Raw genomic sequence first — 26,275 nt, forward strand, 5'->3', positions numbered from 1 at the left:
CAGTTTTAATAACTCTGTCTCTACTGAACATGTAATGTAGATTTTTATGCCCTTATTCCCTAAACAATACAATATAACAACTGCTTGCATAGCATTTACATTGTTATTACCTGTTAAAAGCAATTTAGAGATGTTTTCAAGTGCAACAGGATACACATAGGTTCTATACAAATACAATTCCATTGTATATAAAACACTTAGACATCTATGGATTTTGGTGTACATGTGAGGGGTCCTAGAACTAAATTTTCTTCAGATACTGAGGACTGACTGTATATCTTAGAAATTAATTTATGGAGAAAAGCCTGGTCTTGTCCTAATAATGGAGATAGAAAAGTCTTCTCAATGTGTAAAACACCCTCTAATATTTTAGATGGTAATAATCTTGAAGATAGTAATAGTTTTCACTTGACTATGCCTCTTAGGGATCCTTAAATCATTATTATTCCACAGATTTTTCTGCAAAGATAGAATGTTTTATAATCTGCTCAGTCTATTATGGCAGCCACTGGTCACTGGCTGCTGATGAGTCCTTGAAATGTGGGTTACTGCAACTAAATGAGTTTTAGATTTCATTTAGTACTAAACAATTTAAATTAAATGACTACATGTGACTAGTGGCCACCACATTAAACAATATAGTGCTAGACAATTGTGTAGTTCTGAAGAATTTTAATGTTCCAAAACACATTGACCTTTTATACTTCTGAATATTATCACAGACATTATAAGTAAATTAATATTGAAAGTTTTGATGGTTGAAGCACCCTACTTTGTGAACAGAAGGTGAGATGGGGAGCCATAGGCCTTGGGTTAAGCTCTAGCTGGATTAGTCCCTGATCAGCTGCCTTGTGTCCACTTTCTCTTCTTCCATCCGATTCCTCATCTGTAAAGTAGAAATAATGGTTCCTGTTTCCTAAGGCTATTGTGAGAATTAAACGCAGCCACACATGTAAAGCATTGAGCATAACATCTGCTGATTCTCTTGGCCTCTGTGCATGTCTGACACAGGCAGAGATTTCTGTTTTCCTCATGTTTGTTTAAAAGATAAATAATAGATCATCACTACTCAAGCATGTTTCTAAATAGCAGTCTGAAAAGTAGCTTTGTTATTTCAATACTAAGCTGTCCATGACTCTCTCCAGAGGAGATCTTATTGAGAAATAGATCGTTCACAAGCCTGAGAAAAGCATTTAACCTGTCTGAAAATATATTACTAATTGTGTTTGTGTATAGCTTTATTATTAGCTTCTTAGTAGTACAAGCAACAAGTAAAGGGAGATGAGTGTGACAAAGATTACTGACGTTGTTTTCAAAGCTCTTAATGTTGATTCACTTAACTGGATACAGAGACCTATTTTCTCAGATTATCTGCGTAATTGTTTACATCCCTTTAATGTGTCCATTCTGTGGTTGAAAATAATGGAAGGCATTACCATGCTGCATCATTTTTATTTGGCCTATGAAGAGTGGCACAGTAAGAGTTTTGTATAAATGAAAGTTCTAGAAAATTAAAAGTTTAAACTTGCTAGACATCAAGGTATTAACTTTAACTGCTTTTTTAATGGAAATCTTTTGAAATGTAAAATGTTTTTGCAAATTAAAAGTGTTTTACCCTGAAAATCTGCTGTTTGAAAACTTGAGTCATAAAAGAGATCGAAACTATCAGAGTTTCAGAGTTAGAGGGTGGTACTGAACCAGGCCCATTTGCCTGTAGTGCAATATTTCAATCAATCCCTGAAACTACACATTTTGCAAAACAGAAGGTTTATTCAAACCAGGCAGCTCAGAGTGAAGGTGAGAGAGCCAAGTATCAAATCCTTTTTCTGAGGATAGGGTTTGGGGCTATTTATGGGATAATGAAACAGGATGATTTAAGGCATGGGGAAAGGTGACAGGAGGTAAAGTAATCAGTGGTCTACACATGTGCAATCAGTCCTCATGGCTCTTCATGGGATACAGGATCAGAAAATGGTAGTGCTAATATGATGTGAGGGAAGAGGTTTTGGCTTCTTGATGTCAAATGGTGACCTATCAGACACCTGCACAAAACCAGGTGAAGAGTTGGTGGTATCAACAAAAATGGCCTTGAAGTTGTTACTTAGGTTACTATTATTGTGACTCACATATCAGAGATGTTATCTACAGAAAAGCTAGTGGGGTACTAATACTACGTAGTTTAGTTGTATGAATCCTGAAATTAGTGATTTTAAAAGTCAACTGAAAGCAAGTAACTAAGGAGGAGCACGGGGGCTCAGAATCAGTGAAGTCAAAAGCATAAAGTATTGGTGGGCCTAATTGGAACTAGGCCAGCTGTGCTAACTTGTTTGTTTGATTTGGTTTTTGAGACAAGGTCTCACTGTAGCCCAGGATGGCCTAGAACTCACTGTGTAGCACAGGCTGACCTCAGACTGGTGACCGTCCTCCTGCCTCAGCCTCCCTAGTGCTGAAGTTACAGATGTGAGTTACCACATTCACCTGTTTGTTGGCTACTCATGGTCTAAGTTAGGAGCATTGAGAGATGTTTCTGAGCAACAAAATATACATATTTACAACTGTAAGCTCTCTTTTGATAAATGACCAACAGATGATTATGGCTCATTGAGCAAGAGCTTGGTTTTAAGGGGAATCACAAGATCAGATTGACTTATTGTTCCTGTCATCAAACAAAATTTCTGGTATTGGTATATGGAGTGACATTCACTGATAGGAAAAAAAATAAGAATTGATTACACTTGACTGAAGTTATAAGACATCAGTCTTTGCTTTTCCCATTGAAGATGACACTATATATGTGGGGTCATTCAAGCTTCTCTGTTACCAAGAGCCCTTTCCATTTGTGGTTGGTGTCATGGAAGCCTATGCCATTTTTTTGGATGGCCATTTTAAATGGATCCCACCATTAAAGAAAGAAAATATAACATTCCACCTTGTGGTGTATTTATAGACAGCTTCCAGAGAGGATGGTTGCTATTTCTTCCTGTGAATCCTTATGAGATGGTTTCTCTAGTTTTGATTTGTGTGTGCATTTATCCATAGGGGAAGGGTGTGAGTAATCAAACTCAGGGCATGCTAAGCATGTGCTCTACCATTGAGCTACACTTCTAGCTCCGATTCCCCTAATTTTAATACTGTTATTTTTGTCCTCCTAGAGTCAATCAGCATTATCGGTTTTAACTCTGTGATCTGTGTTATCCAAGACTAATTCTCTAGATGCACCACTCAGTTGCTCATCTTTTCAGACTTGGTTCCATTATGCCATTTGCCTGGTCACTCTTCCTAGACCCTTTAGTGATCTGCTCCCATAGCTTTTTGGATTAAACCCGTTTTGTACATCATGATATTGCTGATTTATAGTGAGCATTCACAAATGTTGTCTTTCATATACAGGTAATGTGTTCAAGAAAAGTCTGTTGAATGAACAGATACAGGATTTTAGCCTTCTTCCTATGTCAGCTATTCTGTGATTTTTTTTCAGAGGATCCTGCTGTGATAGGGCAGTCAGTTGAATTCTGTATTAGTCAGCTTTGCTGACTGTAATCACTACAGTGAAATGCTTGAGGCAAGTAACTAATAAAGAAAAATGGTTTGTTTAGCTCACAGAATTGGAGGTTCAGGTTGAAGGTCAGGTCCTATTGGTTTGGGCTCTGATAAGTATACAGAATGGCAATAGTATGAGTACATGCTTCAGTAAGTGGTCATATCTCAAGCCAGGAGCTCAGAAACAGAGAGAGACCAGGGTCCCACAATTCTCTTTGAGGGTACACCTTCAGTGACCTGAGTACTCACCACTAGGCTCCACCTGTCCAAAGGTTCACAGCATCTCCTGATACCACCACCCAGAGGACCAACCATTTTTATGTGAATGTTTCAGGGGCACTCAAATTTTATTCAAACCATAGCAAATCCCTTCCTTTAGAAGCTACTATCCCAGTCTGTCATCCCTATACCATCCTCTTTTTGTTGCTGCCGGCACATTACTCACTGTGGTCAGGCATAGACTTGCTCAGGAGAGGAGGCACTACAGAGTTTCCATCCTGCTTTATAAGGTGATAGTAGGGAAAAAGAGGAGCTAAGATTCAGACCAGTTGTATATAAATATCTATTGTTATGAGGCGTGACATCCTTTATTGTCATTGATAATTAATTATGTATTGTTTTTATTATTGGCAACTATAGTATTTTAGGCAAACCATACTTAAAAATCAGAAAAACTCTTCAAAGTACTGTAGTCTAATTCTTCACTTTTCCAAATGTGATGATTTACTTCAGATGTCCACTTGATTGGATTAAGAAACACCTGGGGGATTAATGAGGAACACCTTTGAGGTTATCTGTGAGATTGTTTCCAATGGGGATTAAATAAAGGGGGTTATCCATGTCTTGAAAGTGGGTGGCACCATCCCATGGGCTGGAGGGCTAGGCTGAATAAAAAGGGAAAAGTACTGGGGAAATGGCCATATTTAATAGTCCATGTAAAACTAAATGTGTTATTTTTCCATTGCTGTGATAAAATTCCATGACTAAAGGGAATTGAAGGAAGAAAGGGTTTATTTTAGCTTATGATTCCAGAGGAATAGAGTCCATTAATGATGAGGAAGGCATGGTAACAAGAGCAGGTAACTGGCTCATCACATTTTCATCCACACACAGGAAGCAAAGAGAAAACAGGAAGCATAGGATTGTGCACCTGGGTGCTTATAAAGAAAGGCAAAAAAAAAATGATCCGTATAAAATTCACATAATTGTTGCTTTTGAGTGAATGGGGCTTGAGTTTGGGATGGGACACATGAGAGGGGCTAGCAAATTCTTGAACTAGGAGATCGAAAGAAAATTGACTTGCTTATAATAGCTCACTAAACAAAGCATTTGCTCTTGTGTTCTAATTATATCATTAGTGTGCTTTTGGCTACAAATACCAGAAAAGCTTGGCTCATACCAGCTTAAACAAATAGATGTTTATCTTGAGTCCGTTTTGTGGCTTGGTGCCATGGCTCCTGTTCTAACCAGGCATCTAGGTACTTCATCTTTCTACCACACTACCTTTGGGTTTCACTGGCACCTCACTTGCCCCTTGGAGGTAAACTGGCTGCATGTGTGTGCCTCTCCACTTTCTTCTGCTGATAGAGGCCAGAGATATAGCTAATTGTCATATGGTACATAGGCCACCTCTCACAAGGCCATTATCTGACCCCAGATGCCAGCATAGCTGAGGTTGAGAAACGCTGCTTTGGAGCAGTAATTGACCATGTGTGGTCTGGGGTACCTGACCCGGGGGTCACCAAAACCTTTACAGGGACCTATCAGATCAAGTCTGATTTTATAATAAAAGTAATACGTTCCTTGTCCTTTTTACTCTCATCTCTCCCTCATGTGCTGTGGGGTTTTCCAGAAGCTGCACAGTGATATGATATTCTCTGTCCCTTAGATGGAGAAATGCATATGAGAAGTAGCCTTCTGTTCCAAGCATTAAAAACAGTTTACAAAAATGTAAAATAGTGGTTCTTGTCTCGGTTTTTATTTTCAAAATTGTAGTCTTAAAAAAAATTCATCAGCTGGTCAACATGCAGAGAATACGAGATTGCAGATTGCTTAGTCCTGAATGGGACACCTGTGTTAAATCCTTGCCTCCCAAGGTTCAGGGATCCTTGCAGAAGAGAGGATGGAAAGATTGTAAGAGCCAGAGGTGGTAAATGAATACAAAGAAACAGTGTTTTCCAGACAGCAGGGCAGTAACTCATAGGAATTCACAGCAATTATGCCAACATGTAAAATACCTTCATAAACTCAAGCCAGACAAAATTCCAACATGATGGGTGGGGGAGATAAGAAGCCCCAACCCCAGCTGAGGAACTATTGACAAGTGTTAGCTACTTGGAGATGGGGAGTCAGTTTCTTTAAGGCTGTAATGCTGGATAGGTTAACCAGGCTCCAGGGGATGGCCTCACACCAAAGGGCATTTGCAGACATGAATTGTGCTCAGTAGGTCTTAAAAAAATAGTAATAGAGGACATGAAACTAGGCAGGGGACAGGGAATTCAAGGGGGTACAGATAGGGGAGGGGGTTTGAATATGATCAAAATACATTGAAATTCTAAAAAAATTCAATAAAATATTAAAAAATATTTCATGTTATGTACAATGGGTAGCTATTCATTTTAAATGAACAGATATTTTATTTTTCTTACTTTATTCACTACTGTAAATATCAGCGTTGGGGGCATAGTTTTTAGGATATAAAGGTGTTTAGAGGTTGAAAGTTTGAAAATGATCTGAAGATAGTTTAAAATGCTGAAGAAATGTGAAATCTGTGAGGAGTGTGATTATGGGTGGGGTGGGAGGATTGTAAGTTCCAGGCCAGCTTGGGCTGCAGAGTGAGTTCAAGGCCAGCTGGGGCTACATAAGAGACACTGTCATATCCCCGTACCCCTACCCCAACCCAACAAGTATTATTATAGATAGTCTATCATTGACAAAGACAATCTTGTTTCACAAGCCTTGGTCATAGTCTTCTCTCTGCCCTGATTCTATGCTGGGTTTGGAGAGAATAGGGGTCAGCAAAATGGGGTTTCTGTTTTCAAACACATTCCAATGCACCAAAAGAGATTTAAAAAATTCTCTGTAAGGTATTTTCAGAGTGTGGTGGGATTAGGGTGGAGAGCAAAGTACTTGGATGCAAGGTCACCGGACCCAGTGGTCACATTAGCCCTCAGTCAGATTCGAAAGCTGCCATTTTCGCTCTTTGACTACCTTGCTTTCCATCAAGCCTTCTTGTCCCACCTAATTGTACAAATTGCCTCTGTAAATATGGAAGCAGTGGTTTAAGGGCAGAAACCAAAACTAATTTCTATGCTTTGGGTCTACTTTTCAGTGACTGTGCTGGCAATTTTTAATGAATTGCATGCAGACGTGGATCTTTATGCGCTGCTGTTTGGAGAGAGCGTCCTGAATGATGCTGTTGCCATTGTACTCTCCTCGTAAGTAACAGTGTTTCTGGATCTAGTTTGGAGGTTTGTCTTTAAAATGTGAAATACTGGATAGGGCCTTTTTCTAAATGAGATTTACCAGCTTTGTTGATAAAGTTGTCCTGCTTTGTCTGCTCAGCAGTAATCAGAATGCTGATGTCAGCACATTGTGGTGGCTGTATTTTAAATTGTGTATTTGCCCTGGGCAGTGTTTCTTAGAGTATATCTGTGTTTGTTGGTATTTTCAATTATAGTGGGCTTCCTTCATCCTCTAGGGATATGGTTTAAGACACCCAGAGATAGTACTGAGCCAAATTTGTATGGTTTCTCCTATACATACATACGTTGAACAAAGCAACAATTCATGTCATGGGCAGAATCCAGCTGGATGGTTTGAGATTTCATCATGCTGTTGAGAACAGTATGCAGTTTAAAACCTATGAATGGTTTATTTCGGGAATCTTCCACTGGATGTTTTTACACTGTGCTTGACCTCAGGTAACGGAAACCATGGAAAATGAGGTAGTGAGAGGGTGGGGGCTACTTAGTGTACTATGATGTAAACAGGTGTTTTTTTTTTTAACACTCTCTCTCATTCTCCCCCCCTCCCCTTTTAAACTCCAGGTCCATTGTTGCCTATCAGCCAGCAGGGCTAAACACGCATGCCTTTGATGCCGCTGCCTTTTTTAAGTCAGTTGGCATTTTTCTAGGTATATTTAGTGGCTCTTTTACCATGGGAGCTGTAACTGGTGTTGTGACTGCTCTAATATCCTTTTTGTAGTTTTGGCCCCTCCCTGGGTACACATATACAACATTACATTTTTAAAGAGAAAGTTCTCAGATCTTCCTTTCAGATCAGAAACTTAAATCGATTGTTCTACTGCAGTGTGGTACTTCATCAGATGGGTCAGGCACAGTGGTGGGGCCCATAACCAAGAGTTTGAGAGCAAGAGTTGGAAATTGGACTTAGTGGGATACAAAAAAGTAAGTAATGAAGGGGAGAAGGAGATGTATTGGGGGTGTCTGGAGGAGTGGGAGTGAGGGAGGTGGGGGTGCATATGAGCAAGATGCACTGTTTACATGGATGAAATTGTCAAAGAATAAATAAAAGGTATTCTGTTTAAAAAGATTGTGAATAAAGGAGAACAGAATCAGTTAAATGTAGTAAAGTACACTAAATGATTTTTTAAAAGATTGGGAATGTAACTGTAGATTTTCTTTGTCCTTGCCCGTTGCTTCTTCTCCTCCTTTCTTTTGAATGGTAGGAACATCAGTTATAGGGGATGAAGGGAACTGAGAATCCCAGAAGAGGCTGGGAACCAGAGACTACTGGTTGGGTAATACTTTATCCCCAGGCTGCTGGTGCTGTCCGCTGTTGAGGGACATTAAGGTAGCCATAACTAGCTGGAAGTCATTAGTGGGAGTTACTGTACAGCAGCCTTTCATGAGCTAAGGATGGTATGATACTTAGTTTAAGACAATCAACCAAAAAAGAAAAATGTGGAAAGAGGAGATAGTCCCTCTACACATGTGTAGAATCCCCCAAGTTCATCAGACCTCTTTGGTGGGTATTGCTAACATTTAAACCATATCACTTCAACATTCAATCAATATAGATAATCTAGAAAAATTATTGATGAGAGTTTAATTACTCAGTTTTTATTCTAGTCTTTACAATACATGTCTTGTGCTCTTTGCAAAATCTCAGTCATGACTAACTGCATTTTAAATGTCGAGCAGCTACATGTAGCTAGCATCACCTGTGTTGGACAGAACAAATTGTGATAGCTTTGTTTAAAGGCCTTGGTACCCAGAGATTGATATTGCTCAATGAATTTATTTGTGAGTTGGTTCTGCATTGGCCATGTGTTGAATGGCAGTGGTAGGAGAGGGATCTCCACTGTTCTCAAAAGAGACCCCACCACTGTGTGTTCACAGTGTCATACAGCCACCCCTACTATACCTGTTCCCATCTTAGACAGAAGCTCTGTGCCCATTCAATGATAACTTCCCATTCCTGTGGCCCTGGTAACCTCTATTCTACTGGAAACTTTAACTTTTATTTTTGTATGGTGGTGGGTTGATTAAAACCAGAGCCTCAAACACACTAGGCAAGTGCTTACCACTTTAGCTACACCCCCAGCCTCTGGAATGCTTAATCTTTATTGAAAAAAATATGCTTGGGTTGTGGATAAGGTTGAGTAATATGCTTAAGGGCCTAGGTCCATTCCAACACAGCAACATTAAAATGAGGGGTACGCTTTAGGGCCCCCAAAGCAGGGAAAGGTTGGCCCTCAGAGAGGGGGCAGGCTGATAGAATGGGGATCTTCCTGTTCCTGCTGCCAGCGCCTAGAGTTGCTGTCCTTAACAATGTGCTGACGTGACCAAGTTTACCAAGCTGCACTGCTTCCCCCTGCTGGAGACGGCACTTTTCTTCCTGATGTCCTGGAGCACGTTTCTCTTGGCAGAAGCCTGTGGGTTTACAGGTAGGTTTCCTGTTCTACTACAGTAGGGGCTATAGGAACGAGAGACATTACCCATAGGGCAGATTGCTAAGTATGGCTAGAGCCTGTCTTAATGAAACATCTAGTTTCCAAAAACGTCTTGTTTTATTAAGGCTAAAGTTCATTACCCTTCCAAACTTGGGTTTTTGCATACTCACTGTAATTATAATGTAGGTTAGGTGTATAGGTTCAGATTTCATCTGTATCCTCCCCTATATTGCTTGTTATTTTACAAACAGCAGCAATCAGAAAATGTTGGCCCTTAAAGGCAATTTCACATCTACTCAGATGAGGCTGAACACAGATGTTCACTGGTCTGCTTAATCCTTGTTTGTTTCATATACAGGTTGAGTAGCCCTTATTTGAAATGCTTGTGACCAAAATTGTGTTAGATTTCAACTTTTTTTGGATCTTGGAATCCTGTCATATATACAGTAAGATGAATGTGAAATTCATTTATTTCATGATATACCTTATATACAGAGCCTGAAATTTTTATATAGTATTTTTACTACTTTTATGCATGAAACAGATGTTATATACTATAGCTCAAGTGTCTGGGAAGGTCTTTTCTTCTTGGGGACATTGAGTAAACTATGTTGCACACCTGTATTTTGATTTTGACCTATCACATCAAGTCAGGTGTGAAATTTTCCAGTTAGGGTATCATATCAGTGCTCAAAAACTTTTCAATTTTGGAGCAGTATAGCATTTCATATTTTCAGATTGGAGATTCTCAACCTGAAATATTAGCATGGTGTGATTTTATTTCCTTGAATTCTCTTGTTTTAAAAAATGGCTGAGGGGGCTGGAGAAATGGCTCAGCACTTAAGAGCACTGACTGCTCTTGCAGAGGACCTGGGGTCTGTTCCCAGCACCCATATGATGTCTAACAACCATGGTAACTCCAGTTCCAGTGGATCTGATGCTCACTTCTGACTGCCTCGAGCACTGCATGACACAGTGTACTTACACACATGCAGGCAATACCCTTATAAACGTAAAATAAAAATAATAAAATATTTTTAAAAATAAAATAAAAATGCCTTAAAATTTCCTTTGTAAAACTCAAGTACAATTACTATGTACAATGCATGTAAGAAGTACTTACATCATGTTTTCAAAATACTACACTGTATCTTTATATACAGCATCACAAAATGCCCATCTTTAAAATTTGAGTTTTCATTAAATGTATGCTCTCAGGTGTGTCACTTACCATGTACAGCAGAATACTTAACCAGAAATGTAAACCACTAGGGCTTGGATAAATCTATTTTCTTCTGAAGCCTGGACTCAAAAATGTAAAACATTGCTTTTAAACTAAGTGCATTTATTCTAAAAACAGGAGAGGAATCTGACAAGAGTGGATGGTGAGTCCTCACAGACTCTTTGAGGGAATGAGTGCTATATGCCAAGTACAGATGAAAAATAGAGCAAGAGTTTAGAGGAAAGAAGACAATGCCCTAATTGCTTGCCTTAACTTTTTGTTTCAATAGGGTTTTATTGTTGTTGTTTGTTTGTTCGCTTACTTCTTTTCCACTGATTAATATGTATAGCTCAAGGCTACATAACAAGAAACAATGCCAGACAGGAGATACCTTCCTTTGAGTTGTTGGCCAGAGTGGCCCAATAGACTCCCAGACAGTAATCCAGCATAGAACTGGGAAAATGAACAGCAGACCCCAATCTTATCTAAAGGAATATTGACAACTGATTGCTGCTAGATGTGGAACAGCTGATCTTCCTAAAACATAGGCTGACTAGATTCAGCAGATGGACAAGCACTGGGGAATGGCTGGGGGCGATGTAACAGGGATGACAGAGTATATGGGCTCCAGTGGAGGTGGGAGAGCTATGGGAGGGTGCAATTTTGGAAGTGGTTATATTGATGAATAAGATTGTTTGGGATGTTCTGTATGATATACACACCAAAAAATCAACAAATAAAAAAAAGAGTTATATTTGAGGAGGAAGCATAAATCTTTCTTCATGTTAACTAGTAGAGGTGATAAACATTACCATTGAAATCTACCTGATGACTGTTTATCCATACTGAGGTGTCAAGGATCCGAGTATAACTGACTGTGACTAGTAATAATCAGATACATAGAGATTAGAGATGCATGTGCAAACATCTAAGTGTTAGTAGCATTAAAAATGAGTCTTTCTGTAGGAAAAAGTATATTTTAATGAAATGGAGATCTTTTTCAAAGATTAAAAACTCATTCAATTTTTTGTCTTACAGGGTTTATACTGAGTTCAGTATTGTATAACTGTATTAATTCAACTGTGAACCTAAAAATTCACAGCTACTTTTTTAAGAGATGTATCTTTGCTCTGGAAATTGTTATTGCATATGTTAAAGCTGTAATGAAACGCTGCTTCTAATCATGTGGTTATTAAATTTAAAAAATGTGTAAAAATACTTTAAAAAACTAAAAAAAAAAAGCTCTTGGGGCTAGAGAGATGACTCAGCAGGTAAGAGCACTGGCTCCTCTTGCAGAGGACCCAGGTTCAGTTCCCAGCACCTACATGGCAGCTAATAACCATCCTTAACTCCAGTTCCAGGGAATCCGGCTCCCTCTTCTGGCTTCTGCAGGCATTGCATGCACGTGGTTCACCTACCTACATGCAAGCAAAATACTCATACACAGAAATTTAAAATAAATACAAGAAAAAAATTTTTTTTTAAATCTCTTGACAGGTGTTGTAGCTGTCCTTTTCTGTGGAATCACACAAGCTCATTACACCTACAATAATCTGTCAGTAGAATCAAGAAGTCGAACCAAGCAGGTAAGAGAGGATGTTGGCACCAATGTGCTGCCAGGTAACAGGGGAAGGCAGGGCGCAGGGTACACCCTCCTTTTTCTTTCTCTGTGCAGCTTTTTGAGGTATTACACTTCCTGGCAGAGAACTTCATCTTCTCCTACATGGGCCTGGCGCTGTTCACCTTCCAGAAGCACGTTTTCAGCCCCATTTTCATCATTGGCGCTTTTGTATCCTTTTTTCACTTCACTTTCTACACGGAGAGGCAGCCCTTGCTGGGGAAGCTATACTGCCACTAATAAGAATTCTTTTATTACTATTTCTGTTTTGAATGGGCAACTGGGCCAGCTCTAGCTCAGGATATTTTTGTGGTGCTTCCTAAAGCCTAAAGTATTTCCTAAAGTATTTGATTTCAAGGATTGGCATTTATTCCTGCATTTTCTGTGTACGATGGCCTTTCTGTTTTAAGCTAATGCTTGGCAGGGTCATTTGCTTTATAGAGCTTCTTCCTGGGTAAATCTCAAAGTCAACAACCATGTCAGTCTCCAGAATTATTTTTGACATTTCATTGCCATGTAAACTCCAATCCTGGAGGTTCCCTGGTTTTGGTGATGGAAAGGTTCTATTCCTCTTGCTGTCAGCTGCACATCCTATAGGCAGCCCATCCCCATGCTGCCTAGGAGTATGTGTGGGCAGTGGCCATGCTTTCACCCCAGCTGACCTGCTGCTGTGGAGCATGCAAGGAAAGACTTTTGTTTTTCTAGAAAAAGAAAGGAAAGAAGGAGGGAGAAAGGAGAAGAAAAAGACAAATGAAAAATTGACATGAAGGGAGAGAAGGATGATGGGAGGGAGGGAGAAAGAGAAGGAAGGAAAAAGGAGAAGGAAGGAGGAAATGGAACAACATCTGGTTCTTTGCTCTGGTGTTGGGAGTGCAGTGTTTGAAAGGGGACACTGGGTGCTTGGCTTAGTGGCTGAGGATTTGTTAATTTGGCCTTAAATACCGCTCTTTTCATTGAAGTGAATTTTTCTAGGGCTTGATTTCAAGATCTTGTCCCTATTGCTGGACATTTGCTTTTTTTTTCCTTTTCTGAGGCCTTGTGGGAATCCTTAGCTCTTAGAATCTTGTCTAAAATGGAGGAAAGGAAGGAGGGAGGGAGGGAGAGAAGGCGGGAGAGAAGGCGGGAGAGAAGGCGGGAGAGAATGAGAGACAGAGACTGATGCTGAAAACTCTGCACAGTCCCCTGGTCAGATAGGGGACTTCCTAACTGTTAGATAATGCTGGAATCCTAGTTAGGGTCTCACCTGGTAGATTCACACACTCACCAGATGAACAGCTCAGAATGGAGGGATTGGTCTTTCCTTTAGTCAGACCTGGCATGCTGTTCTGATTTGTATTTCTAGCACGGCATCCTGGGAGAGATAGTGAGAGTCAGGCCTTGGTTACAGATCAGGGCCTATTGAGGATTGAGCCACAATCCAGGTCCTCTGGGAATCCTGAAGGTTGCTGACCACTTGAGGAATTTTCTTTCATCTCTGGAATAGAATATGCTTTATAAGCACTACTTGTTTCCTTTTGTTAAAAACAAAACCAAAAAAAGGAGAGGAAGAAAGAAAACCAGAAAAACAGTTTATGTTCTTCCTTGCAGGAAGTAGAAGATAGTTTGGCCCTGGCTTCTGTCTGAAGCAGCTGTAGCTCCTGCAGCTGGCATTGCTGGAACGGAAACACCCTGTTCCCTGGATCCCACAGGGGTTTCCTTCTCTGACCAGCAGACTGTGCGGCCCTTTCTGTTGGGTGCTGTATAAACTTGTCAAGTGACAGATGACTGGTTTCCCGAATTCTTTGCTTCTCACAGTAGAGCTCCATTTCCACAATTTTCCTTTTCCACTTCTTAGATCTCCAAAGGACTTTTAAACCACATAGGCAGAGAAATCTCCTAGGGTTGATTTGTGTGAGTGAACGTCTCTTTGTGGTATGACTACTTGAGAGTTCCCCATTTTTAATTTTCAGACTCCATGATGTTTGCTTGCAAGTGAAGTTTGTGAGCTCTTCCCTAGCAAATTTTCTATACTTTGACTCCGGCATTATTTTCCTTTTTCCCTTTTTCTTCCAGTACTATCCAACACACTATACTTTTTCTGACCCTCACCCCTGCCATGGTACTGTAGCTTATTTATGGATTCAGTTTTAGAGAGGTTGAGGAATTGGACAACACCAGTTCAGTTCAGTTCAGAAGTTACAGCAGCATATTTAATAAGCTAGAAATTATCTCTATGAACCAGGAGGTGAGAAAGTTGGCCAAATGACTCCCATTTTGTTGCTGTGAGATTGTTCTAGGGAGGAAACTAGGCAGTCTGACTTCTTTGGACAACTCTCTGGATCACAGCATTCCTAAACTTCTCTGACCAACCAGAGTGTTTGTGAAAGTGCCATTCTGAAAACTTGTTGGGCCCTTAACCTCCGCCTGGTATTCAGGTTGCCATCTTCCTGGGCAGAGCTGCGCACATCTACCCTCTCTCCTTCTTCCTCAACTTGGGCAGAAGGCATAAGATTGGCTGGAATTTTCAGCACATGATGATGTTTTCAGGTAAAAGAAATAAAGAAAGAAAGAAAATAAGTTTTATTTAGCAAGCAATGCTAGTATGGTTAAAATATAATCAGCTGGGCATAGTAGTTCACAGCTATAATCCCAGAGTTGAAAAGGGAAGGCAGAAGGATCAGGGTTCAAGGCCATCCATCCTTGGTTGCATAGTGAGCTTGAGGCCAGCCTGAGCTACATGAGATCCTGTCTCAAAAACAAAACAAAACCCTGGTGTAGGTCACCCTGTCTTTTCACTCTTTTGTGAGGATCTGCCCCCCCCCATTGCTAAGAAAAAGTCTGCCCTGTTTTCCACAGATTTGACATATTCATACCTAGCCCTTGCTTTACATTTTTGTTGACTGTGTAGTAGCTGATTACAGACTTAGAGACCTTGTTATTACTTATTTCTTTTTATTTTAGGTCACTAACAAAAGAATCATTTAAATAGTAAGAGTGGTTAGTATTCTAAAATGTACTGTACAAAGTAGTGCTGTGTTTTTCCCCCATAGCTGGAATTTTGTAACACAGCTTTAAAGCAAAGTCCACACCCCTCAAAAGTGGTTCTTCTTGAATCGACTGGTTCTCAAAGCATCTGACTAGAGTTTTTAGCCCCATGCATGACTGTGGATTGTGAGGAGAAATTTTTAGTTCTCCTTATTACAAGAAGATCTTCCTCTTTGGTCCCCACAGGCCTCAGAGGAGCAATGGCATTTGCACTAGCCATTCGTGACACAGCATCCTATGCCCGCCAGATGATGTTCACAACCACCCTCCTGATCGTCTTCTTCACTGTCTGGATCATTGGTGGAGGCACGACGCCCATGTTGTCATGGCTCAATATAAGGTCAGTTTGGAACCAAGGTAGTGTTATATCTAAATATATCATATTTTAAAAATTAAAACTGACATTAAAACTCTTATCAGTATTCACTGGAAATTAGAGAGACCCGGATCTTGCTAGGGCAGTAACATTTAGGATATGGCTAGCCCTGGCAGGCCTGGAACTCACTATGTAGACCAAGCCGGCCTCAAACTCACAAGTGATCTGCCTTCTTCTGCCTCCCAAGTGCTGGCATTAAAGGTATGCACCACAACACCTGGCTGAATTCAAACTCTTAAAGGTGTAGGAAGAGAGAACAATATCCAGTGTTCCATGTTCCATGTTCCTTTGTGATAAAACCTAAGGCCCAAAGAAGAAGCTCCTCAGGCCAAAATCAAGAGGCACGTAGAGTTTTGCTTTCTTAGAAATTTGTGTTGTGCCTCATTTTGCTTGAGTGCACGAAAGAGATAGCATTTCCTATGTAACCCCATCTGTAACAGCCTCATGACATCTCCTTCCTATGATTTTGCAGCTTTGTTAGGACTGAGGGATGCTTAACCTGAGTTGGATTTTTTTGAGACAAGGCCTTGAACTGACTATTATGTAGTCAAGGATGACCTTAAACTCCTGATCCTTCTGCCTCTACCTCCCAAGTGCTGAGATTATAGGAATGCATCCCCATACCCAGCCTCTTGAGTTTGATTTTTATTAAGAGCATTTGAATTTCATAGTGTGCGCACCCTATGGTTAAGGGTCCAGAGACCCACAACTCAACTCTGGCCCCTCATGTCTTTGGGTTTCAGTTTTCCTCAGCATTAAATTAAGGCTTCTGCTAGATCACATCCTGGGCCCTCTATCTCCAAGTGTTTCACTCTGGGTCCCTGGAGGTGCTCTGGTCACCTGCTGCAGTTTGAGGTCTGCACAGGGTGGTAGTGACCCCATCAAGGAAGCACTTGGGTAACACAAAGGCCTATGGAGTCATTTGCTGAAAAACCACAAGGTGGCAGTACTTCTTTCTCTGTTGGTTTTTAGCTTTTTTTCTTCTAGAGTATAGAATGCCAGAGACAGCTGAAGCTCCTACACACCTCAGAGGAAAGAAAACAAACAAGGACTCTCAGCCAGCCTTGGAGTTGGCAAGAAAACTGGAATTTGAGAAAATATCCACTTGTATATGGTGTTTTTATACTGATGGTAGGCAGGGATTCTTGGGCTTGGTCATTGGTCATTGCCAGCTGCACCATTTCCGGCCTAGCGTATCTCAGCCTGCTCATCCAGGCAAGGCTTATTGATGACAATCTCCGTCATCACTAATGCTTGCGCTGCAGGCGTTCATGTTTCCATGCGTGTATATTAAGATGATGCTCCTAACATTTCTATAAGGGAGATAAGGCTATGATCTTCATTTTAGAGTTGGGGAAACTGAGTCACAGAGGAACAACCTTGCCCAAGGTCACAGAACTTTAAGTGGGTGACGTAGGATTGGAACCCAGGCAACCTTGCCATAGTCCACAGCATACCTGCACTGCTGTCCATCCAAAGAAAGGTTGCTTTGCTGAAGACTGCTTTCCTGTCATAAAATTAGGAGTGATTAGAACTTCAACTTCCTGCCATGAATTCTAAGGATTGCTTCAAGAAAAATCAATACATCCTTGAGAATAAAATCCCAAAGAAGGAAACTATAGTCTTGTAGCTTTAAACTTGAGACATCAGATGGTATCAACTTTGCTCTTTGTAGTAGGATTAGGGCAAGAAAGGAGGTTAATCTTGTGCATAACCAAGAATCTTTTGCATTAGGTGACCTGCAATGTTACTGTCTGCCAGACTGCAGATTTTTGGAATAAGGATGCTGAATTAGTATAGAGAATTGTCAGACAGCTAATAAAATTTTACATTTTTCTCAGACTCTGATATTTGTTATTTATCATGAGCTTTTTAAATTTTTGGGAAAAAAACTGTAAAATTTACCAGAGTTTTTGAAAACTTTGAAATCTATTATAATTTCTCAGTCTGTTCATAAAAGTTCACTTTTATAGGTCAGGTGTGGTGGTTCATGACTTTAATCCCAGCACTTGGAAGGCAAAGGCAGGTGTATTTCTGTGAGATCGAGGCCAGCCTGGTCTACATATCAAGTTACAGGCCAGCTGGAGCCTGGACACACATTCTCTCTCTCTCTCTCTCTCTCTCTCTCTCTCTCTCTCTCTCCACTTTTATGTATTCAGAGAGTATTCACATTTATACCTGATTTTATATAAGCAGTTCAATGTAGCTCCCTAAATTGTATAAACGGTCCAGAAGGTTCAATCCCCTCATTATCTGCTACCATTCCCAGGAATTCTAGTAAACTGTGTAAGAACATAGACTTCAAAGATATTTAAAATCCTTAACCCACCATCAAATAATTAGGACCAAATACAAGTGTTTGAACTTTCCTTTTGTTATTCTAGTGGTAGAAATCAAGGCCACAAGCATGCTAGGTGAACATTGTACCACTGAGCCACAGCTCTGCTGTCTAACCTCCTTAAATCTTCATCTGCTTTCCCACAGAATGCTTATAACATCAGAATATGTGCATGGATGTAGAATTGATTGAAAATGTTAGTATAGTACAGTCGTCACTCAGATTGGTTCCTGGACCCCCTGCAGATAACAAACCCTGCTTATGCTACGGCCTCTTATATAAAATGGGAAGGTATTTGCTCAGAACCTATGCCCACCATCACGGATACTTTGAATTGTTTCTAAATAACTTAAATGATATTTGCTGCAGTATAAATATGGCTGCAATGTCATATTGTTTGGGGGAATAATGATAGGGAAGATGTCTACATGCTCAATACAGAAGCAATTTTTCTTAATATTATCAATCTGGGGTTGATTGACTTCCCAGATGCAAGGCTTCTAGATCTGCAGGACTGATGGAATCCATAAAACACTAGGACATAGTGAGTGATCAACACAGGACTCCTAAAGCAGGAACTGTTGCTGTTCTGCTCAACAGCCTCACTCACTTCCCAGCCAACTTTAGGCATCACGTGCTTCAGAGAAAGCTGCCCACACACTCAGCTCTGTGTTAGACTATTTTAATGGTACACTTCTTGAAAAGGTCATAAGGAAGTGCAAACAAGTCTCTACTTTCAGTGGAATGGAAAACAGAAAACGACTTAAAAATAGCACAAAAATGCATATGAATTAATCAGGCCCTGAAGAGCAAGGATAGCTACTGGGTGGCCAGATGATTCCGAGGAATAGCAGCAGATAACGAGGGGCCTGGAACGTGTACATCATTTATGGAGCTACTTTCAATTGGTCGTATAAAATCAAGTGTAAATATGAGTATTTTCTGAATACACAGAAGTGAATTTTTGTGTACAGAATGAGAAATAAATTATATTTCAAAGTTTTTCAAACTCCCAACAAGTTATATAGTATTTTTCAAAAATTTCAAAAGCTCATGATATCAAGTGTGAGAAAATCATAAAATTCACATATGTAACAATGCTAATTATAGAAGAAGAGGCCATGAGTTAGAGAGGGAGTGGAGGGGAAAGGGAGGAATTAGAGGAGTGAGAGGGAGGCATGGAAATGATGCAAATACAGTGTGCTCATGTATGAAATTCACAAAAAATGAAAAATTACAAAATTTTATTTATTAGCTGTCTGATAATTTTCTATGTAAGTTGAGCATTCTTATTCAAAAGATCTGAAATCTGAAGTATTCTGAAGTCCAAAGCTTTTTCATCACCATAATACTAAATAAGCTTCAGATGTTAGACTATTTCAGATTAAGGATGTTCAACTGGTAAAGTCTGTTCCTATTCTAAAATCCCAAAAAAGAGCACTTGAAATCTGAGATACACCTAGATGGTCTCCAGCATGTCAGATAATGATACTCAGCCTGATCTGTACTTTTATCTGCCTCCTTTTTAGTCTTTTCTTTACTATTCTTTATTGCCTTTGTCATGGAAATTTCTGGAATTGACAAATTTAGAGAAACCTCATTCAAGTTTCTTTCATGTGTGAGCCATAGAATTTCAGAGCATAAAACACATGCAGCATAATTTTTCTTTTCATATAGATATAGATTCATAGGAAGTTGGAAGAATAGAACTGAGAGGTCCAGTGTATGCTTGGTGCAGTTTTCCGCAATGGTTCCATCTTAGGGAGTTGTGCAGTAGCACAACCAGGAGCTGACATGAATTCATGTGTGCATAGTTCTGTGCCCTTTTGTTCCATGTAGGTTTGTGTATGCACCACTGCATTCAAGGTACAGAACTGTTCCATCAGTTCAAAGATGTCCCTAGTTTCATCCCTTATGTCATACTCACCTCCTTACCCACTCCCTGCCCATGTCCCTACCCTGACAACCTCTAATTTGTTTCCTGTCTGTAATTTTGTCATGCTAAGAACCGTTTAAAAACTGAAGCATATAGCATATGATCTTTTGAGACTGACTTCCCCCTCTCCACTGAATATAATGTCCTGGAGATCCACATGGGCTGTTGCATATGGCAACAGTTTGTTCCTTTTTATATCTGAATAATACTCCATGACATGAACATGCCAGGGTTTGTTTAACCTTCATGCCTTGAGGGACATTTGGGTAGTTTGCAGTTTGTTGGTTTTGAGACAGGATCTCACTAGGTAGCCGTGGCTATCCTGGAACATGCTATGTAGAGCAGGCTGGCCTTGAATCAAAATGATCCACTTGCCCCTGTCTCCTGAGTCCTAGAATTAAGGCATGAGCCACCACTACCAGCATTTATGGCTATTGCAAATAAAGCTATTTATGGATACATTTTTATATCAGTGTAAGTTTTCATGTGTCTAAAATACATGTCCAAGAACATGGCTGCTAGGTGAGATGCAAGTTTTTAGTTTTCGAAGAAACTGCCAGTTTTTTCAGAGTGGCTATACCCTTTAACATTGCCACTAGAAGTGTGTGAGGGATCAAGTTTCCTGGCAACTTCACCAGCACTGCTTTGCGTTCTAGCTGTTTTAATAAGTGTATGAGGATACCTCATCCTGATCTTGATTTGCATCTCTTTCATGGCTAATGATGTAGAATATCTCTTCAATATTATTTATTTGCCAGTTATATGTTTTCTTTTGTGACTGCCTAAGTCTCTTATCTGTTTTTTAACTGGATGGGTTTGTTGAGTTTTGAAATGCTTTTATTCTAGATATTCGGGTTTTTTGGGGGCGGGTCAGGTAATATGGTTTGTGTGTATTTTCTCACAGTCTGCAATTTGTCTTGTAATCTTTTTAGGAGAGTCTTTTGTAGAGTAGAAGTTTTAATTTTGATGAATTGTAATTGATGTTTTTATCATATATTTAGTGTTATGTCTATAAAAATTCATCACCAATGCCACATTCCTTAAAACTTTCTTCTATGTTATGTCCTTGACAGTTTTTAGTTTTATGATTTGCAGTCAAGTCTATGAGTCATTCTTGATTAATTTTTAGAGGCAATTTGAGGGTTCATCTTATTTGTCTATGGCTTTCCAGTTGTTCCAGTATGAAATAGCAGAAAGACAAGTTGTATACATGGGGGTCAGCTTCTGCTCTGCTCCATTGATTTATGTGTCTGTCTTTCCAATAATGCCATACTGTTTTGGTAACCATAGTTATACAATATGTCTTCACATCAAACAGAGAGATTCCTCCCACTTCTTTTTTTCCCAGAATTGTGGGTATTTTAGTTCTGTTCCATGTACATTTAAAAGTAACCTTGTCTCTATTTCTCTGGCCAGGCATGCTTGTAATCCCAGCAATCAGGAGGCTGAGTCCGAAGTTCAAGGCTAGTCTAGGCTACATAGAGAGACCCTGTCTGAATAAAATAAAATAAATAAAATCGTTCTGGAGATTTTCATCTTACTAAAAACAAACCTGTCTATCAATTTAGGGAGATTAATGTCTTCATTATGTTTTTTCCTCCAATCCTTGAATATAGTATGTTTCTTAGTTTTTTTTTTTTAGTTCATCTTTGGTTCCTTTCATCACTATTTTGTCATTTTAGCATACAGATCCTGCATATGTTTGTTAGGTTATATCCAGTCATCTTTCTGAATTCACTTATTGGTTCTAGCAGTTATTTTTGATCTGTTTTTATAGCTTTTGGGATTTTCTACATAGATGAATTTTCCTGCATTATCTGCATAGTTAGTAAGCAGATAGAGATAATTTTATGTTTTCCTTTCCAACCATTGTGCCATTGGCTTTCTTGCCTTGTTGCTCTGGAAGAATTTCAGTACTATGTTTAATAAAAGTAGTGCGAGTGGACATCATTTTAGTTTTGTTCCTAATATTGAGAGGAAAATATTTAGTCTTTATCACTGGATAACATACTAGGTTATAAGGTTTTCGTAGACTTGGCATCAGGTTAAGAAAATTTCTATTTCATGTTTAATTTTTTAAATTATTTTTATTTATTTGGGGGCAGGGTACATGTACCATGACCCATGTTGGGAGGGCCAGATAACAATTAGTGGGAGTCAGTTCTTTTCTTCCACCATATGTGACCTAGGGATTGAACTCAGGTTGTCAGGTTTGGTGGCAAGTGCCTTTACCTGCTGAGCCATCCTGCTGGCCCTCATGTTTGTTTTCTAAGAGGTTTTGTCTTGGACAGGCATATTGCATTTTGTCAAATGCATTTTCTGTAAAAATTGAAAGGATCATATGATTTTTCTTGTTTTTCCCTTTACTTTGGTGAATTATATTGACCAACTCTCAAATGCTGAATCAATCTGACCTTTCTGAAAACAACCTCACTTGGTTATGGTGTACTATTTAATGTACTGATAAACTCTGTGAGCAAAATACTTTGTTAGGAATTTTGATGTGTTTACAAGAGGTATGGTGTCTAGTTCTCCTTTTTGCACTGCATCTGTCTGGTTTTGGTGAAGTTCATATGGCCTCAGAGCATGAATTGGGATATGTTCCTCACCCTTACGTTATCTGCAAGAGAGTCTGTAGACCTGGTGTTCATTATTTTCTTTAACCCTTTGGTAGCATTCTCCTGAGCAACCATTCTGGCCTAGGGAATTCTTCTGTAGGAATGTTTTATCTATGTTGTTATGAGGCTATTCAGATTATATATTTCATGTTGGGTAAATTGTGGTAGTTTGTTAAATTGGTCAGTTTCATATAAGTTGTTGGGCTCTGTTGTTCATAGCACTCCATGGTTGTCCTTTAAATGCCTGTGGCCTCTACAGTGAGATATGCTGGTTTATTTCTGATTTTTTTTAGTGTTTCATTCCTGATAATGTGTATCATACCTTTTTTTAAATCAGACTAGCTAGTGGTTTGTTAGGTTTCTTTTTTTATATAACCATTTTTTGTTTGTTTTTAAACTACCTGTTTATACTACTGATTTTTCTTCACTGTTTATCTGAATTCCATTTTAGGATTTTTGCTCCTGTCTTTTATTCCTGTCCTTCTTCTTTCTGTGCAGCTCTACCTAGATAGCACAAGGAAGCAAAGTATACTATTTTTAAAAAACACATACGGTGTCACCTTGTTGTAGTTTGTCAGATGTGTGTAAGTAGCAATTGTGTAAGTGTAGAAACTGACATTTACAGAAATTACATTGAAAGAAGTTCCCTCCAAAATAAGGTAATGAGACTGGTTTTTCAGGCTTGTGGCTTATGATGTCACTTAGTAGCAACAAGTCATTTCTGTAACCCAGGTTCTTATTTTAAATTCACTCAGAAATCCCCTGATATGGTATGGTAGGGTGTTTTTTGTCTTTTGAGATGGGGTCTCCTTGTAGCCCCAGCTGGCCTGGGACTCTCGATGTAGACTGTGCTGACCTTGGTCTCACAGAGATCCCCTGCCTCCCAAGTGCTGGGATTAAAGGTGTATGCCCCCAGCTCAGTATGGTGTTTTTGACCCCTATGTCCTCAGTAGGATCAGAACCTGCTTGTTCCTTATTTCTTCAGTTGCTGATGAGTGGTTAAGCAGCTACTCAGAAATAGGACCAAGGTAGGTCTCAGAGCTCTACATAAATAACTAGAAGTTACTGGTGATAACTTAACCATAGCTAACTTCAATCTGTGTATGAAGAAAAAATGAATATGACTATAAATCCAAAGCCAAGTTACTGCTGCCATAAGTCCAATTTATATTTTTAATTGGTGTTTTATGATTAATACTTTAAAAAAATGGGAAATATTCAACTTTTAGTTATTACATAAATTGTATATTTTTCTTAGTCTCTTGAGTAAGTGTTGTTATTCACGGAGGACATAATTTTGGTAAATTAGAAGGGTTATGTAATTATTTCAACAGATGATCCTTGTATGTGTCATGAACACATTGTGGTGGCATGGTGACTGTTATACTCTTGGGAGTCTCCACTTCAAGGTACACACATAAATTGGTAGTGAAAATTGGGTGGGGAGGCAGTAAAAGGACACATCCAGCTAGCCAAAGGAACAGGTAACCTTCATACCCCATAGGGTAGTAATGTGATCATTCAAGGGCTGGTAAGAACACTCTGATATTAATCTTATTAAACTGATAATTTATAACATTCTCCATAAGATAATGTAAGGAATAAAGGTGGGGAAAAGCCCTGAGTTCCTTATGTAATATACAAACTAGCTATTTTTAAAGATGCAGTCTTGTACTCACAAGTAGTATCTTGTAAGGGGAAGAGCTAGAATCCTGGAGTCTACAAGACTGATGGAATTGTGCCTCTACCACTTCTTCCTTTGTGGCAAGTCATTTTACTTCTAACTCTCAGTTTTCTCACCAACTAAATAGTGACAATGATGGTGTGATGATAAACTGTGATTATAAATAAATGTGAAGAAGAATTCTTTCACTACGGGCTGTGGAGTATTGCTTAGTGGCAGAATGCTAGCCTAGGATGTTCAGGACCCTGGGTGCCATCAGCACTGAAAACACCCTAAAACATTCTCTCATTAAATATGCCACCTGACACATGGTAATCACTTAATATATTTTAGCTGTCATTAGTATATGTTATTACTATTATTGGTACAATCACCCAAGCAACAACAAATCTTCCATTAAGGAAATCCTGGTATGGTTTTTCTGGTATTTGTTTTGGTTTTCAAAATGCTACAGTAATTTAGAGAGTATGGGTTAAGCCACAGTCTGACCATGTAACCAAATGAAAGTATTACCTTATGAGGCATCATGATCTCACTGGCCTTTTTCAAGGGATAAAATGGAATGAGAATTTGGGAATTGTCCAGCATGGTATTTCTCAACCATTTTCTAATTAACTGCAGTGAAAATTTAATGCCACAGATCTTCTATGTCTATTTATATATGATCATGCTTTGGATGGCTTTAAACCATTATATTATCTAACATAGGTTTGGGGGATTATTTTTTGTTTTCACACCCATAAGAATGAAATCCTACCCATTGAGAATAGATTATCAAGTGTAGTGTTCACAGTTAAGTACAATTTTGCTACTGGATGACATCTGTGACCATCTAGAGATCTTTTTTGGTTGCTATAACCTGGAACAGGTGGGGTTTCTGCTGTTGGTATCTTGCAAGTAGAAGCCAGGAATGTTCCTAAACATCTACAGTACACAGGACAATGACTCCTCACTGAAAAGAATTATCTGGCCTCAAATATCCATACTACTGTGTTTGCAAAACCCTACTTTAACATGTCGGTAAAGCTCAGTGTAGTCTGAAGAACCCAGAAATAATTAAGGAAGGTGAACAGCTATGTCAAGCCAGAGGCCACAAAGGAAAGAGAATAGCCAAAGTTGGGTTCCTGAGCTTCAGGTTGAAGCTGTGTACAATGGTCTGCTTTTCTAGAAAAAAAAATGCCCATCTTTGTCTTCTAAGTATTGTTGCTGATTTTCAGTAATATGGTGGTTTTTGTTCTATCAAATATATGTAAAAATATATATGTACTTTGAATATGTGTTCATTGTTTAGTAATTAACTTCCTGTTTTCTTTTTGCATAGACATTTCTCGCTTTATAAAATAGATGGATTCCTGAAATTTTATATAGATTCATTTATATATATAGTATATTCATTCCTCTGACTTCATTATATTATATTCTGAGAGGCTTAATGTCATTTATAATTGGTCCTCATTTGATAGGTTCATAACATTGATGCTTTAAATTTAGCAGCCTCTTTGCATGTTGGGTTTTAGAAAATGGAAACAACAAGATTGTTATGCAGCTCCATGGTCAGCACTTGCCAAGTGTTCTTAGGCTCTCAGTACCATCATCAGCACTGACCAAAAAAAGGCGGGGCATGAATCTCTGTTGAAAGCAAGATAGCCTAGTCTTCATGGGCATGGTCCACGTCAGGTGCCAGAACTCCCAGCACCCCCGTTGCCCTTATCACACTGATGTTCCCTTCTTCTGCTGCCCAGAGTTGGTGTGGAGGAGCGCTCTGAAGAGGACCAGAATGAACACTGCTGGCAGTACTTCAGGTGACACAGAAAATCCTCAGAAAATCATTAACTGGCCTTGCTTTTCTCTTCTTTCTAACCTGAGAGGTTTCTTTTCATGCTTTTTGCTTCTTCCAGTGCACAAAACTTCACTCCTGTTAGCCTAGGGACAACAGTGTAAATCAGTTTTAGTCATTCTTTCTGTCCTCTCTGTGTTGATTGGTATGTCAGTGTTCTTGGGA

At 39.3% G+C, this 26,275-nt stretch overlaps 1 protein-coding gene across 2 annotated transcripts in view; it reads left to right on the plus strand.

Annotated features, from left to right (window-relative positions):
- Slc9a7 (solute carrier family 9 member A7) overlaps positions 1–26,275 on the plus strand; it is a 184,506-nt gene that overhangs the window by 112,831 nt on the left and 45,400 nt on the right. Inside the window, exons 6-13 of one of the 2 annotated variants that reach the window (XM_029559149.1) lie at positions 6,872–6,977; positions 7,590–7,731; positions 9,346–9,451; positions 12,177–12,265; positions 12,355–12,468; positions 14,712–14,823; positions 15,508–15,661; positions 26,016–26,075. In XM_029559149.1, coding sequence (XP_029415009.1) covers positions 6,872–6,977; positions 7,590–7,731; positions 9,346–9,451; positions 12,177–12,265; positions 12,355–12,468; positions 14,712–14,823; positions 15,508–15,661; positions 26,016–26,075 — 883 coding nt within the window. The remainder of the gene's footprint in view (positions 1–6,871; positions 6,978–7,589; positions 7,732–9,345; positions 9,452–12,176; positions 12,266–12,354; positions 12,469–14,711; positions 14,824–15,507; positions 15,662–26,015; positions 26,076–26,275) is intronic. The other variant, XM_029559150.1, reaches the window with a different exon arrangement.

This window comes from Nannospalax galili, unplaced genomic scaffold (genome assembly GCF_000622305.1).
Source record: "Nannospalax galili isolate Female #2095 unplaced genomic scaffold, S.galili_v1.0 scaffold129, whole genome shotgun sequence".
Classification (NCBI taxonomy): Eukaryota; Metazoa; Chordata; class Mammalia; order Rodentia; family Spalacidae; genus Nannospalax; species Nannospalax galili.